This window comes from Rhipicephalus microplus, chromosome X, assembly GCF_043290135.1.
Source record: "Rhipicephalus microplus isolate Deutch F79 chromosome X, USDA_Rmic, whole genome shotgun sequence".
In the NCBI taxonomy this organism is placed as follows: Eukaryota; Metazoa; Arthropoda; class Arachnida; order Ixodida; family Ixodidae; genus Rhipicephalus; species Rhipicephalus microplus.
The window spans coordinates 189,730,804-189,746,303 of record NC_134710.1 but is presented as its reverse complement, the minus strand read 5'-3'; the positions used below and the strand labels follow the sequence as shown (position 1 = coordinate 189,746,303).

At 48.2% G+C, this 15,500-nt stretch overlaps 1 protein-coding gene and 1 pseudogene across 2 annotated transcripts in view; one reads left to right on the top strand and one right to left on the bottom strand.

Annotated features, from left to right (window-relative positions):
• Window positions 1-3,404, top strand: part of Inos (Inositol-3-phosphate synthase) — a 79,605-nt gene extending 76,201 nt beyond the window's left edge. For both annotated transcript variants that reach the window (XM_037428792.2, XM_037428791.2), the window contains one exon: window positions 199-3,404. In XM_037428792.2, the coding sequence (XP_037284689.2) occupies window positions 199-684 (486 nt within the window). In that variant the 3' untranslated portion in view covers window positions 685-3,404. The remainder of the gene's footprint in view (window positions 1-198) is intronic.
• Window positions 3,405-5,795: 2,391 nt separating this feature from the next.
• LOC142775162 (uncharacterized) lies at window positions 5,796-7,946 on the bottom strand (annotated as a pseudogene).
• Window positions 7,947-15,500: the final 7,554 nt, after the last annotated feature.

The following is a 15,500-nucleotide window of genomic DNA, read 5'->3' as shown; positions in this document are numbered from 1 at the left end:
AGTTGCGCTCATGAATTATGACGGAACCGTATATTGGTACTTCAACCTGGTTTCCTCTTTCACAGTGCTAACATTAATTACCTTTTTTGCACTTAATAGGAAGCGTTGTGTTGTGAAGAGAGCGTCAGCTCGGTTGTATGGAAATAATATTCACGATTTACTTGGTGAATGACTTCTTTATTTCCGGTTGCATCACAGGTGGTCATCAAGTATGTGCCATACGTGGGCGATAGCAAGCGTGCTATGGATGAGTACACAAGTGAGATCATGATGGGCGGCCACAACACCATAGTGGTGCACAACACGTGCGAGGATTCACTACTGGCAGCGCCCCTCATCATAGACCTGTTCGTTCTGGCCGAGCTGTGCGAACGCATCGAGTTCAGCGTGGCCGGCAACAAGTTCCAGGGCTTCCACAGCGTACTCTCTCTGCTGTCGTACCTCTGCAAGGCGCCCGCCGTGCCTCCTGGCGCGCCCGTTGTCAACGCACTCTTCAAGCAGCGCTGCTGCATTGTCAACGTTTTGCGCGCTTGCCTAGGCCTGGCTCCTTGCCATTTCATGAACCTTGAATTCAAGGCGAGCGATGCGTCTGTCTGGGAGCGCTCAAAGAGCGCCCTGGTGCCCGAAGAGTCCGGCTCCAAGAAGCAGGCGCGTTCGCCGCATGAGGTGCGCACCATCGCCTGAGCGGCTGCTCGCCCATACTCGTGCCAGCCATAGCCACTGTCGGAGACCTGCAGATCTCACGGGAAGAACTTACAACTACGGTTTTTAAGAGGCAGGCACTGCATTGTCGAATGCTGAGCGAGCCGCTGTTCAGCTATTGGCTAGTTCGTCGAACGCCAACACGGGCTTAAAAAAAAACGCGAATGAAAAGCAGCCATTGGTGGTTTTGGGGGCCCTAAAAACGCAACGTGCAATTTTTTCGCGTGGCAATGCACCGCTATCATACGTCTAATTATTTTGGCAATGTAGCAAATATGTACTGCGATTTCATATCACTTCCTGTTTATTGCTACGTTAAGATCCTGGCTGAATAGCTATCTGCAGGAACAAGTCACTGGTGGTTAAAGTGCTTTCATAATTACAGCACGTTTTGCCCTGATTTGAAACAAAGGCTGCCTCTCATGAGTAATGCTTTCTACTGCGCGTTGCATGATCGTAGTCGTCAGGACAAACAAGTATTAAGGCTTATCACTTTCCCCTCCCGTTATATATACAGACGTGCGCGCTCCCATACACGTAGCGAGCACAGAGAGTCGTTATCTCGGAAGTTTTTTTAACATTGTAAGCGCAGTCATTCCTAATCGTGCTTTGGTGCGAATGAATAATCGGAGCACTGATAGAAGCTGAGTTTTTGATCGTATATAGCTACATTAATTTCTTATAGATAAAACAGCTTTTGAAATTGCGCTTTTCTTTCTATTTTTATTGCTGCTCTCTTTATTTTTTTTATTTTTTCTTTCTTTTTTGCATGCGCGCGTGTATTGTTGAATGTACTCAAGTTTATAGGAATAGCTGGGCGAGTTCATGCGAGATGGTGACAACAGAACAGCCCACCACCCTGCCTTTTTTTAGGCGTTTTCTTTGCATGCTCTGTTTATCAAAAATATACTCAACTTGTTCTTTGAAGCCTTTATCTCTTTTTTTTGTCCTCGTCCCGCTATGCGTTCATTCACACTGGCGATTAGCAGAAGCCGTGCGAGCGATTTCACGCCGGCATGCGAGGCCAGCCCGTCACCACACCAAATTTCCTCGTGATAAGTTTCGTTCACGCCGGTTCGCACCAGCATCATATCGTAAAACAAGCAGGCATCCTGCTCTAATGTGTCTGGTTCATGCAAATCATTTGCAATCGCAGTAGTTCAAATTATTTTTTTAAAGAAACAGTGCGCGACTGACACAAAGCAGTCGTCCTTCGACAACAGTGACCGTTTGGGGCTAGTTGCGATCGTGACTGCTGTGAGTCACTGATGTGAATAAGCTTTAACATGGCGATAGCTTGTTTTTCAATAGATAACATGAATAGATGAAGACACATGCTCTGCGTTGGCTACGTACTTTTGGCGGAGAGTCGTATCGCTATAGGTTATATAAGTGTGCCTTCGCAGGCAGTAAGGTTTGTTCAGCGGGCCGTATTGCGAAGGCCTGTGTATAGCTGACCTCTGTGTGGATGACAGGGTTTGGCAGCAATCTAGGGCATTGCGTCTTATGCTTCCCCGTATAAGACAGAGCAGTTCACTGCGGGAAAAGAAGCCAAGTTTTTCTATTCCCTTATTTCCCTCTTATGTACCTGTGTGCCTGTAGTATGTTATAGATATATAGATGCGAGAGGTCATGTAGCTTTATTCAATACATCAAAATTTCAAATCAGCAAGTTTTAATTCACAACGTGAAAACTCGCTCATGTACCTGTGCGAGGCGTTTTTTTTAGCAGTAAAAGACATTTCATTGCAGCATGAAATGTGCCACTTCCATCACTTTTAAACTTGCAATAACACTCGGCCGCACCCTGTTGGCGGCGACTATTTGCACTTCTACCATAATCCATGCGTTCTAATCTGATCACGTCACCTTTATGCACTTTTTTTCGTTCTTACACGCTTTGTGGTGTCCCGGTGGCTCTAGGAGTTGCTTGGCAATGAGCAACGCAGCTTTCCGCTCCGCCAGAGTTGGAGCTTTCTCGGCAATACATGCATTCGCGAGCTGTGGCTTGCAAGCTCATGTCCAGCGATCGCTGCGTTCCAAAACGCTGCTTCGTTAAGGCCCAACAGCTCCTGTGAGAAACGGACAATGTCACAGTTTGCGTATTTGGCGCTGTGTCGTCCCTTGACCATCGCTATACAACTGCCCTGTACTTGAACGCAGCGCGTGCGCTAGTGAAATGTTTGCTCATGTTTCAGATGTTGTACTAGTATCTCTTTTATGCACGGATTGACCTTAGTGTATCTTGTTTTATCGTTGCCTTTTATCGCACTTTATATATCATATGCACCACATGACGTTAGTCAAAGCGATTGTTTCTTGAAATTTGCTGCACGAAAATGCGACCTTTTTGAGACTAAAAACAGGTTGTATCAAGAAACCACCTTCAGTTCTTTGTGCACGCGTCGGTCTTGGTGACTACTGTGCTGCAATGTTTGTGAGAAATGGTGTCTGCATTGTGGGTAACGCCACACTGTGTGACTGTGGATTTTCCACCGTACAATACTGGTGGCTTCGTCGAATGTTTTTAGTGGTATGCAGTTTGTATCGACAAGAAATGTTTTTATACTGTTGTTCTGTAACATGTTGGACGAGTTAAGAAATGAGCTGAACCTGTTTCATGTGAAATAGTCATGGGTCTGATGTGTTCCTGTTTGTACAATATCCAATATTGTGATGAATAAAGTACAATAACTAACACATCACTTGCCTCGTTTTTGAGAGCGGTGCCACAGTAAAAGGGCATCTTTTCCATGGTACGGCACAACTCTAAAGTGGCTGCTAATAAGCGGTACTTAAATATTTGGTCATTCACAGCACTTTGTGTTGCATATACACGTACGAGATATTGTTCTGAAATGTCATAGTCATAAAACTTTGTCCCATTTGTTAGCGTCCTCTATCCCGCTTTTGGTAAAAATTAGGGTGTCGCCGGTATGGCCGTAAAAAGGTGAAAATTGATAGAAGACACAACACACGACTCACGCACTGTTAAGAAAATGAAAACAAAATAAGGCTGTATTTAACTAAAAAAAACTAGGTTACAATGATTACTCGCGCAACCGTTCAATTCCGCACATCGCACAACCGCTCTAGTCGCTCGCAATTCGCAGACTCTTGTTCGCTCGCCGTTCTCGCTGCGTCTCTGGCTCTTCCCGCGCTTTCTCGCTCTCCTCTGTCGACCACAGATCCGAGTACACATACGCGCACGCTGACACAAACGCGCACGCACCACACATACACGCACGTGCACAAATTGTTCCACGAAGTCAGTGGTAGAGGTCCGTCGCTTAGCCATTCGGAGAAACAGAGTCGAACGTCCCACAGGCCACGGATGCACAAAGGGACATGTTTCTCTCTTCTTGCACCCGAACTGGCAAGGTGCATTAAAGCGGGCCGCCGCCTTTGTGCTGACCCGGCGCCCGCAGGTCTGGAAGACTCGCCGATCGCTGCTGCCCGTAAACAAGGAGGACGGCCCCCTCGAGTGACCAACGGACACTCGCACGGCACAACACACGCAAAAAAGAAAGAAATAAAACAAAACTTAGAAGATTTGAGGCAGTCGCGTACACTCGGTCGTCCTGACAGTCATTAACGTCCTCGTTAATGGAAAAAAATCATAAACAAACCCACACGCCAATACACAAACAGAATTGTTTCCTTCGTCAAAGAAGACAAGAAAAAAAAACAACTGTTTCAGTACGCGCAGTTCACTCGGTAAATCCCGGCACACACTGAAGTTCTCAACAGACGCCAACGCAACTATGGCGCACTCGCATAGGGATGGGCCTTGGCGCAGCTACGGGCCGAACGTCTCAGTCGCTGCACCTCACATTCGGGGGCGTCCGACTCCTCCGCAGACTCTCCGTCGTCATCAAGGTGTGAATGCGGATTGGTCGTTGTCCAGCAATTCAACTGCGACACGTGCGCAGTGGTCGCGAAGCGGCTCGCCCTTGTTTCGTCAAGGTCGGCAACTCGATACGTGTCAGCTGGCAACACTGCCGTGATTACAAGGGGGCCCCTATATTTTGGCTGGGCTTTGGCAGGCTTTTCCGTCTGTTCTGGAGCCCTCGTCATGAAGACCACGTCACCGACACCGTACATTTTAGCCGGGAAGTGGCGCTTGTCGTAAGCGACCTTCATCTTCTTCTGCTCGCTCATGAGGCGCTGCCGTACACGTTCGCGCAGCCCGCCGGGCTCCTCCCACTCTGACACTTTAGATTCAACCAAGCGCTTCAGTGCCACGCTGTAAAATTCCGGTCGATAACCGTGTAACATCTCGAAGGGAGTCTTCCCGGTCGTCTTGTTTACAGCGTTGTTCAAGCTGCACTCTGCCTCACTGAGCTTTTCGTCCCAATCTCGCTGCTCTGTATCGACCATCAATGTAGTAATGACTGGGCTCGCATACTCGGAATGTGTCTCAGTTCCGATTCCCTCTTTTTTTCGCTCTCCGACGATGTCATGTATAGCCTCTCGCTTTGCTGCATTCGTGCGGTAGGGCCGAACAGCCACGGGTGCGCTACCAAGTATCTCCTGTATGTCCATCGAAAGGGCAGATGTGCAGCCAAGTTCGCTGAAATTGGCGGCGAAACAATCCCGGCACTCATTTAGGAGGCACGCGAGCTCACGACGCTGCTCCTCTGTTACAGAGGGGCCCATTTTAATTTCCTCGCACCCAATCGGCCGTCGCGCCTCCGTAACCAGAATTTGTTGTGGCTTCGCCGCGCTGCACTTCTTTCTGCACTCATTTATTTCCTTCATCTCGCAACCCGGGATGTCCACCTCTGTCGCGTGGCCAAGTCTTTGTCCTTTACGTAGAACCACGTCATCATTTCCGCTCGTAAACACCGGCACAGTAACCTCTCCGTCCTCCATGTCAACAAGAATTTCGCACCCACAGTTGTTGAATAGCACTGCACCAGTGACGTTAGACTGCGATGACAGTCTCACCCAATTTATAACATTGGCCTGCAGTGGGGTCTCTTCAGCAGTTTTCAAACGTAATTTCGGACATGAAACGAAGGGTTCGAGATGTGAGAATGGGCACTCGTCTCTATGCCAGAATTGCAAGCTGCCGCCCAGCCTAGCGTAGGTCACATATGGCAGTTCGGTAAACGTGCGACCGACAAGCAAATCGACCGACTGGGCCTCGTCGGGTACAACAAGTATCTGTATATTCTTGCCAACGACGCCATCTATCAGCAAGTCGGCCCGTCACCTGCCAATCGCACGAGCAGCTGGAACTCCATGGCTGCCGAAACCATACAGAGCTGTCGCATCTTCCAGTACTTCCGCTCCGCACCGCACCGCCGCTGATTCGCGCAGTAAGCAACCGGAACTGCCTGTGTCTATCATGCCAATCAAAGTCTCATTGCCATTCCATTTAACGGGCTTCAAAAGCACGCCAGGATCAATTTTCTCTCCAGAGACAGCGTTGGTCTCATTTCTGGGGCCTTTTGCTTGGCAGTGTTTTTGGGTATGCCCAGTCTTCCCACATTTTAGACATTTTTCAATTCGTCTTTCCTCTGGGCAATCCCGCGAAATGTGTCCGAATTTGAAACAATTATAACATTTTCGCTCACCGTTCTGATTTGTGATAGGTGGTCGCTGGTCCCGCCTGTCGTACCCGGACGCTCCCTGCAGCGGTGCCTTCGGTGCAGGTTGCATACGAGGTGCATCGCTTGTCGCTCTTCGCTCAGCCGCTGTCCCGAAGCGTTCTCGTCGCTCGCGGTCGATCCTCTCAAATTCCTGAATGTCGTGCAACAGGTCATCCGCGTCTTCATGCGACCTTCCCAGAAGCATCGTGCATAACTCCCGCGATCGGAGACCGGTCAGCACCTGCTCCCTCGTATCACAGAAATCCAAGTGCGCCTCTCTGCAAAGGCGCACCTTCTCGTGGAAGTACGCAGCACTGTTCTCATTTCGCTGCTGCATTCGCTCTTGCATACGCCTCCATCGCTCCGCCGCCCGTGTCTGACTGTAGAAAGTCCGCCCGAACATCCGCTCGAAATCGTCCCACGATGAAATTTCGGCAGCTCTCGAACGGTACCAATCTTTTGCGGCGCCGACCAGGTGACACTTGGCAGTTTCGAGCAGGAATGGCGTTGGCCACCGGTGAAGCGTAGCCGTCTGGCGCAAACTTTCCATCCATTCCCGGGCTGCTGACGCGCAACCATCACCGGAAAAGTCTGGAATATTTCTGCTCAAATCGGGCATCACCTGAAACGTGTTGTTGGCCGCCTGGTGTGGAGCCCCCGACGACTCGGGCTGAGGCAGCCGCCGCAGCAGGTCCGCCAACAAGCGGTCTTTCTCGCGCAAAGCGTCGAAAAGTTCCCGCTTGGTGAGCTCAGCACAGTCGTCGTCATCACGGTGACCACTCTCCCCCGGCGATGATCCGTCCAGCATGGCTGATGTTAGCTCTCTGGAAGTGCACGCTCACTGGAAGTCCACCATTGCTTTGTTCTCGCACTGACGCAATCGCACTCCTCGCTAAGGTTTTTCAAACTCGTTCCGAACGTTTTCTAAAATCGGTCAAATCCCACTTCTGATGAATGTTAGCGTCCTCTATCCCGCTTTTGGTAAAAATTAGGGTGTCGCCGGTATGGCCGTAAAAAGGTGAAAATTGATAGAAGACACAACACACGACTCACGCACTGTTAAGAAAATGAAAACAAAATAAGGCTGTATTTAATTAAAAAAAACTAGGTTACAATGATTACTCGCGCAACCGTTCAATTCTGCACATCGCACAACCGCTCTAGTCGCTCGCAATTCGCAGACTCTTGTTCGCTGCTCGCCGTTCTCGCTGCGTCTCTGGCTCTTCCCGCGCTTTCTCGCTCTCCTCTGTCGACCACAGATCCGAGTACACATACGCGCACGCTGACACAAACGCGCACGCACCACACACACACATACACGCACGTGCACAAATTGTTCCACGAAGTCAGTGGTAGAGGTCCGTCGCTTAGCCATTCGGGGAAACAGAGTCGAACGTCCCACAGGCCACGGATGCACAAAGGGACATGTTTCTCTCTTCTTGCACCCGAACTGGCAAGGTGCATTAAAGCGGGCCGCCGCCTTTGTGCTGACCCGGCGCCCGCAGGTCTGGAAGACTCGCCGATCGCTGCTGCCCGTAAACAAGGAGGACGGCCCCCTCGAGTGACCAACGGACACTCGCACGGCACAACACACGCAAAAAAGAAAGAAATAAAACAAAACTTAGAAGATTTGAGGCAGTCGCGTACACATTGTTGAACGCGAAGAAAACAAAACATTAGCGTACTCCTAAACAAACATAATTGTAGTAAAGTAATGCAAGCGCTGATACGCGACAATTCTTAATGATAAAGTTACAGCTGTGTAATTTTAGCTTTATGTTCTTACCTCACTAATAAACTGTCAGCATCAGCCGAAAAGTTTTACTTTGTATAGATATTCTTAAAGTAAGTACGTCATTTTTAGGGTATCCGACAGCATTCATTTCAGGTAGGCATACTTTCTACGGTGTCACTGAGACAAAGGCTGATATATTGCTAACATGTACCGTTACTCCACAACCTTTCCAGCGGTGTATTGAGCAGAGATTTTGACAGCTTCAGCTTGCGAGTAGCCCAATGAAACAAACTCTAATGCAGTTCCCAAGATAATGCACGCGTCCTACAACCATACCAAGATGCCTAATGGATCTCCCAGTGGCTACGTCGTCTACAAGCCCCTAAACTACTACACCATGTCCTAAACACACGTCATCATAACTATTGCTGGTACGTGGAGTCAGTAGGCAAAACATACTGTGCTGAAACGCACCAGGACAGCCTGTGTCTAGGCGGCTTGCATGTGCTTCCCAAACAACGGCGCTCACTGAAATGCGTAATATTTTTGGTTACCTGATAGTCAGGACATTCCAAGGACATCAAATAAGGACCTTTCACAACCAATTCATGTGCCTATGTATATATCCGACCTTTAAGTTTTCAAAAAATTGAAGTATATTTTCTTACATCCGAATTCCAGCACTTTATTTTTTTACTTAGGCACACCACCAAAAGAAGCCTACAAATCCGAATACTCTGACCATGAGTTGGCATTTGGTATAGTTTGTCCTTTCATAAGTGTTACAGCAGAAATAAGGCATTGATTGTCGGGAAAGACTTCAGAGGGTCCAGTGTATAGACTATTTAGAAATGCTTTTGATGAAAACGTGAAAGGATCGTGGTGCAAATTCAAACTGTTTGCATGTCATTGCCATATTTATTCGTGACAAGATTCAGAATAAGAAGCAGGGCCTCTGGGTTACGAGACAGATAATCCGCATGAAAATAAAGCATAAAAGAATCAGACGCTACACTCTAAAAAAATTCAGTATTTGGAGAGTACTTCTGCCACGCAACAATATTCGTCATCTACTTCGAGTACTTTCCACGCGTTATCAACATGGTTCCGTTAGTTCACAGTACAAATGGCGCACGCGTTATCAGTGCGACATGAAATTCTTGAGCGGAAAGTGGCCAGCGCGACATTTTCACGAAAGAAAACGTGCGCAAGCCAGATCATGGTTATTGTTGAGTGGCAGAACTACTTCCAAGATACACCTATATTTCTGAGAGTGCAATGCCAGCCACAAGACTTGCCACGAGCAAATTAAGCTCAGCGCTGAAAACTGAGATAAAGAAAGCTAAGAAGCTCTTTTTTACAACCGTTTTAGTCAGCTCCCTATAGGAACACCAGGAAATTTTTGGAGGTGTATAGGTTGCAGCAAATCCAGTAGTATTAATGAATGTCAAGTCTCAGAGGCTAAAGCAGTAACTGATGAGCTTATAATTGATACTGAAGAGAGAATAGAATGAGGGAGAAGGGAAGGTGGGGAGGTCAACCTGTCCAGAATAGCCACTTTGCTACCTTACACGTCGGAGAAGACGAAGTGTTGCTGTAGCTGAGTGTTTGCCGTTCATCTTCAGACTTTTCACTTATTTTCGCAGTTATACAGGGAACGTAGTTCCCTTTTCGGTGGCGATGGAAGTGGACTCATCTGCACGCCCACCTGAGTGGCCGGCGATAGCGCTGGCAGCCTCAAGGAAGCGAAACTGCCTTTCCAGTGACCACGAGGCTACCCTCATTGACACTGCTGGGAGCGTCGACAGCTCCGACGAGGAATACGTGACCGTCATGAGCCAGAAAGCAAAGCGGAGGATGCTCAGGGCATCCATGGACGCATCTGCTGGGAGGGCCCCGCAAAGCCCGCCGAGGTACACCATCCTATTCTTGCCTACGCAACCATCCATCAACATGAGACTGCTGAACAGGCAAGCTGTATCTTCAGAGCTCGAGGCACTGGTACCGAACAGTATTAAGGACATCAGAGTGAATCCCCGGAAAAATGTTGTAGCAGTGGACGTTGCTCAAGCGTCAGCGTTAGATTCACTGAGCAAAGTTAGCGTCCTTGGCGGCATGAATGTTCACACTATCATTCCGCTAGGAAATCAGGCAACTACAGGCGTCATATATGACATCGATGTGACCATCTCGAACGAAGGTTTGCCGATTCTTATTAAGCCTGCTAATGATGGGCCCCAAATACTACAGGTGTGACGCCTAGGAAAGTCGAGATGTGTGAAGATAGACTTTAAGAGTGATTGCCTACCGACACATGTTAAGGTGGGTCATTTCCGACATGCTGTGCGGCCATTTGTCCCTAAGCCGCTTCAGTGCCGGAAATGTCAGAAATTTGGTCATGTGAGCGCCGTCTGTGGAAATCCTACAACATGTTCTCGTTGTGGTGCACCACACTCTGCCGACAACTGTAAAGCTAATACCTATAAATGCCCGAATTGCCAAGGGCCCCACGACGCCACATCAAAAGAGTGTCCGAAAATAAGGCAGGAGATTTCGGTTTTGAAGAAAATGGTGAGGGACCGTTTGACTCACTGAGAAGCGGTTGCTGTCGTCAGGCGACATTGTTCTCGTCACCGACGTTCATCTAGAAAGCCTGCCCACAGCATCAAGTCTTCTGTAAAGCCTCCTTTCGTTGAATCGGCTTCACCACCACCGCCGGACAGAAGGAACACGTGCACTGAGAATGCTGCCCCTGAAAAGGAGGCTCTGGAAGAAGCATGGCCACCACTTTCAAGAATAACCCCTGCAGAAAAACTGGAACGTGCACCGGTAGCACCACTTTCTGCATCTCACCAAGATTAGGCGACAGAGCGTGACCGAGAAATTTCGACAATGATTAATCTCTCATCAATGCCATTCGCACGCTTATAGGCAACACGAACACGCCTACAGCACGATGCGCAGTGCAAGTATTGGATGCCCTGAGTCCAGTGCTTACCAACTTCGCATAGACAAAATGGCTCGTTCACTGCCTTCATTCCGAGACGAAGTACGTAGTGCGACAGTTTTACAGTGAAATGCCAGAGGACTTAAATCACGGATCTCATGTTTTCGACATTACGTTTTTCGCAACAGATTTCCTATATTAGTAATATGTGAACCAAATTTGTCAAAAGCGATAAAGCTTTCGGGCTACGAAGCCTTCACTTCATCGACTTGTGGTGAGCCCAGCAAAGTAATTATATATATCCGCACAGATTTAACCTACATTCCACATTTGGTGCAACCCCATAACGGAAATCAATACGTATGCCTCCGCGTTGCAAAGAAGAAGGTAGCCTTCACACTTATCGGCGCATACATCTCACCATTTGGTCAGTTCGATGGTGAAAGACTACATGACATCTTGACCGCTACACCTGGACCTTGGATTGTTATTGGTGATTTTAATGCTCATCACTTGCTTTGGGGGAGCACAAAGATCGATTCCAGAGGCCGGAAACTTACTGAATTCGCCTTACGCCACGAACTTAACGTTATGAATTACGGCAGTCCAACGTATTTGCGTGGTTCGAGATATAGCAGTTGCTTGGATCTTGAATTGGTGTCACGGCAATTCGCCCAACAAGTGCGACGGTTCACTGATATTGAGACTCATGGCAGTGATCATATTCCAACGTATCTGAAGGTCACAGGTTTTGGAACTTCCTCCTCATCAACTAACAGAAGAGTTAATTGGAAAATGTACAAGGCAAAGGTGGAAGAGGCATGCGATGATATCGCGTGCGGCCTCGAGGAGGTAATGAAAAATGTGATGGAAGAGGTTACATGCGCCTTTAAATACACATCAAAGCGTACAGAATTTGATATGGAACTGGAACGACTACGAACGATTCGTAGGCGAGCGGAGAGGAGGTACAGGCGCACTAATTCGATTCATGACCTCAGAGACGCTCGACGTCTACAAAAGAAAATCTAACGTTGAATGAACAAGCTGGAGGACCAACGGTGGAAGAAATTTTGTGAATCACTCGATTCTCGCAAGCCTATGTCCCATATATGGAGGACAATGCGTGGTCTTGGCTCGACTCCACAACAAAGTCCATTCAGCACATTGGCTCTCCATCAAGGCCGCCTGCAGGTTGACGTTGCTGAAGATTTCTGCGTGGGGATTGCGAGCAATGTGGTTACCATGAGTGACGAAGTTCTCGGGGATGTTCCCGTAGCACGAGTTTCTGAACTGAATATGCTTTTCTCACTCGAGGAACTGGACGCAGCTCTAGCCACCTGCAGATGTTCATCGTCACCTGGGCCGGACGGTATTACTTACGCTGCTTTGTGCCATCTTGGAAGACGCGGCCGAGACCAGCTACTAAAATGCTACAACCAGTCATGGAACGATGGCGTCGTTCCAGAAAGGTGGAAATCCAGCCGCTTGGTACCAATCCTCAAATCTGGAAAGTCGCCGCTTGATCTGGCATCATATTGACCCATTGCGCTATCCAGCTGCGTGGGGAAAATAATGGAAAGAATGGTTCTGACACGCCTCGAGTGGTACCTTGAACGCTATAATATATACCCAGAGGCCATGGCTGGTTTTCGAAGAGGCCGCTCTTCTATTGATAATGTCATCGACCTCGTAACCTCTGTGCAACAACAGAAATACCTCAAGCGCATCTCGGTTGCAATGTTCCTCGATGTGAAAGGTGCATATGACAAAGTAACGCACGATGCCATCCTAGATGTCTTGGCGAACATTGGAATCGGTGGAGAAATGTTTCGATGGATTCGGAGCTACCTACAGAGGAGATCCTTCTTCGTGCTTACTGCGAAAGGCCACACTGTTGAACATTACACCGCTCGTGGCGTTCCACAAGGCGGGGTTCTCAGCCCTACGCTGTTTAACCTCACAATTATTGGCCTTGTACAAAGCCTACCTCGATCAGTCAATATCTCTACATACGCTGATGATATATGTATGTGGGCTTCAGCAGTGACACGACTACAGGTACGCGCACGGCTCCAGAAAGCAGCTAGAATAACGTCGACGTACCTCCATGCTCGAGGCCTCACAATTTCCACCGAGAAGTGCGCCTTAGTCCCTTTTACCCGCAAGCCCATGATCTGTTATCCTGTTTCTATCGACAACGTGAACCTTTCGTATATGAGACGTCACCGATTCCTGGGCGTCATTATCGACAGAGATCTCTCGTGGAGTGCTCACATCTCGCACTTGAAGAAGAAGCTCAGCTCTATCACACACGTGATGAGATTTCTCGCTGGTAAAACGTGGGGCACATCAGTGTCATCTATGCTTTAGCTGTACAGAGCGCTCTTTTTGGGATATTTGCGGTATAGCACGCCCGTGATTTCCAACGCCGGAAAAACTAACATCAGGGTCCTGCAAAGCATTCAAGACCAAGTCCTCCGCACATGCTTGGGGCTACCTCGGTGCGCTAATACGTTAGCAACAATTGGTATTGCTAAAGACCATTCGATCACGACATATATAACTGTCGACACACTCCGGACACATATCCGTCACATATCCAGAGTGCCTAACCACCACCTTGCTAGCTTGCCACTAGAAAGACCAAAGGCAGCGTTTTCCAAAGTTGTTGGGGCTAACCAGAATTCCATCTCGTGGAGATTCTCACCTGCAACCGTACCACTATCTCCAGAGTGGTGCATGAAAAGACCAACTGTACACCTTGAAGTGCCGGGGATATCTAAAAAGGCAAGCCTGTCATCTGCAGCCCTCAAGCAGATCTCACTGGACCTCTTGCATTTGTCGTATGCTAACCGAATTCATGTTTACACGGACGGTTCGGTTTTGCGAAGTTCGGCAGGTGCCTTTGTCATACCATCTCGATCAATCACCGTCAAATTCAAGACATCACACATCATGACATCTACGGGATCCGAGCTCGCCGCTCTTCAAGCTGCTGTGGAGTTTGTTACGTAAGAATCCCCTAGTAGATGGGCCATTTTCTGCGACTCCAAGGCAGCCCTTCAATGCGTGCGAAGTCTACAACGTGGAAACTACCACCAGATGGTGTATCGTATTAATGAAATTTGTCATCGCGCTGCTGATTAAGGGCATGACATTGTTTTACAATGGTTGCCGGGCTACTGTGGCATCAGTGGTAACCACCTCGCCAACGATGCTGCCCGATGTGCCCACGATGGAGCACCCACATTGTTAATACCCTTGTCAAGAGTAGACGCAGCTAGAGAACTTCGTCACATTGCGCATAATGCCACGCTTGCGCACTGGAATTCTCCACTTAACTCCAATCATCCCCCTACGAATCTTAAGTCATTACGTCAGAAACAACTGCCATCCAAGATTTCTCGACGTGACGCTACAATGCTGTGCCGGCTGTGGACTGGGGTAGCGTTTACTAAGTCATTCAGCCATCGCATTGGCATGGCGGATTCATCCATGTGGGAAAGCTGCAACTGTATAGAGACTATTGAAAATCTCTTGTGCCACTGTGGCCAATTTGATGAAGATCGCCGGACTCTCCAGTGTGCCTTGAATAGACTCGATGACCGGCCATTTAATGAAGCAAAGATCTTAGGAGCCTGGTCGCGCAGCACATCAGCAGAGAAAGCCACACGAGCCCTCCTGAGATGCTTGTCAGCAACTTCATTGAGGGACCGCCTGTGAAACTCGGCATTGTGTGTGTTATGTGACATGTGCCTATCCTTCTCTCTCTCTCTCTCAATTACTCCCCCCTCCCCCTCTCCATGTGTAGGGTAGCAAACTGGATGCATAATCTAGTTAACCTCCCTACCTTTCCTACATTCGTTCTGTCTCTCTCTCTCTCTACACGTCGGAAAAAGATGGGGGAGATTGAAAGAAGAAGAGGAAGGGGACAGAGAGATAGCACATCGCACAGCGCGTGCACAAGCACCTAGTCAGGAGGAGTTCAATAATCTGGCTTGGTGTTATATGGATAACGTGACATCACTCTCACAGCGGCTTATCGGGTCCGTCTTCCTCAAAAATCTCCGTTGTTTCTTGGTCAATTTCAAGTGCAATGTCTTTTGTTGACGACAAGATAGAACAGATTCAACCATACGTCCGTGAACTCGCACATCAGCCGACTGACTAGGACTCACTCAGACTCAAATCAAGCCGTGAGTCTCAGTCTTAGTGAGTCCGGGTGAAGAAAATTTTCATGAGTGTGAGTTCGAGTGAGTTCGGCTCAGGAAAATTTTGGCGAGTTTGAGTCTGAGTGAGTCCAAAACGCAAATATATATATTTTGAGTGAGTCTGAGTATGTTTCACGTTCTTTTGCCAGCTTAAAGTTATATCTAGAGATCTTCAGCTCTACTACCAGCCTTACCTAGATTCACATTTCTTCTCACGTATACTCACAAGTATTCTAATAGAGTGTCGTTCATACACCATTTCAATATTTATTATTTAGAGGCGTGAATTACGTAGGAGGGGGTGT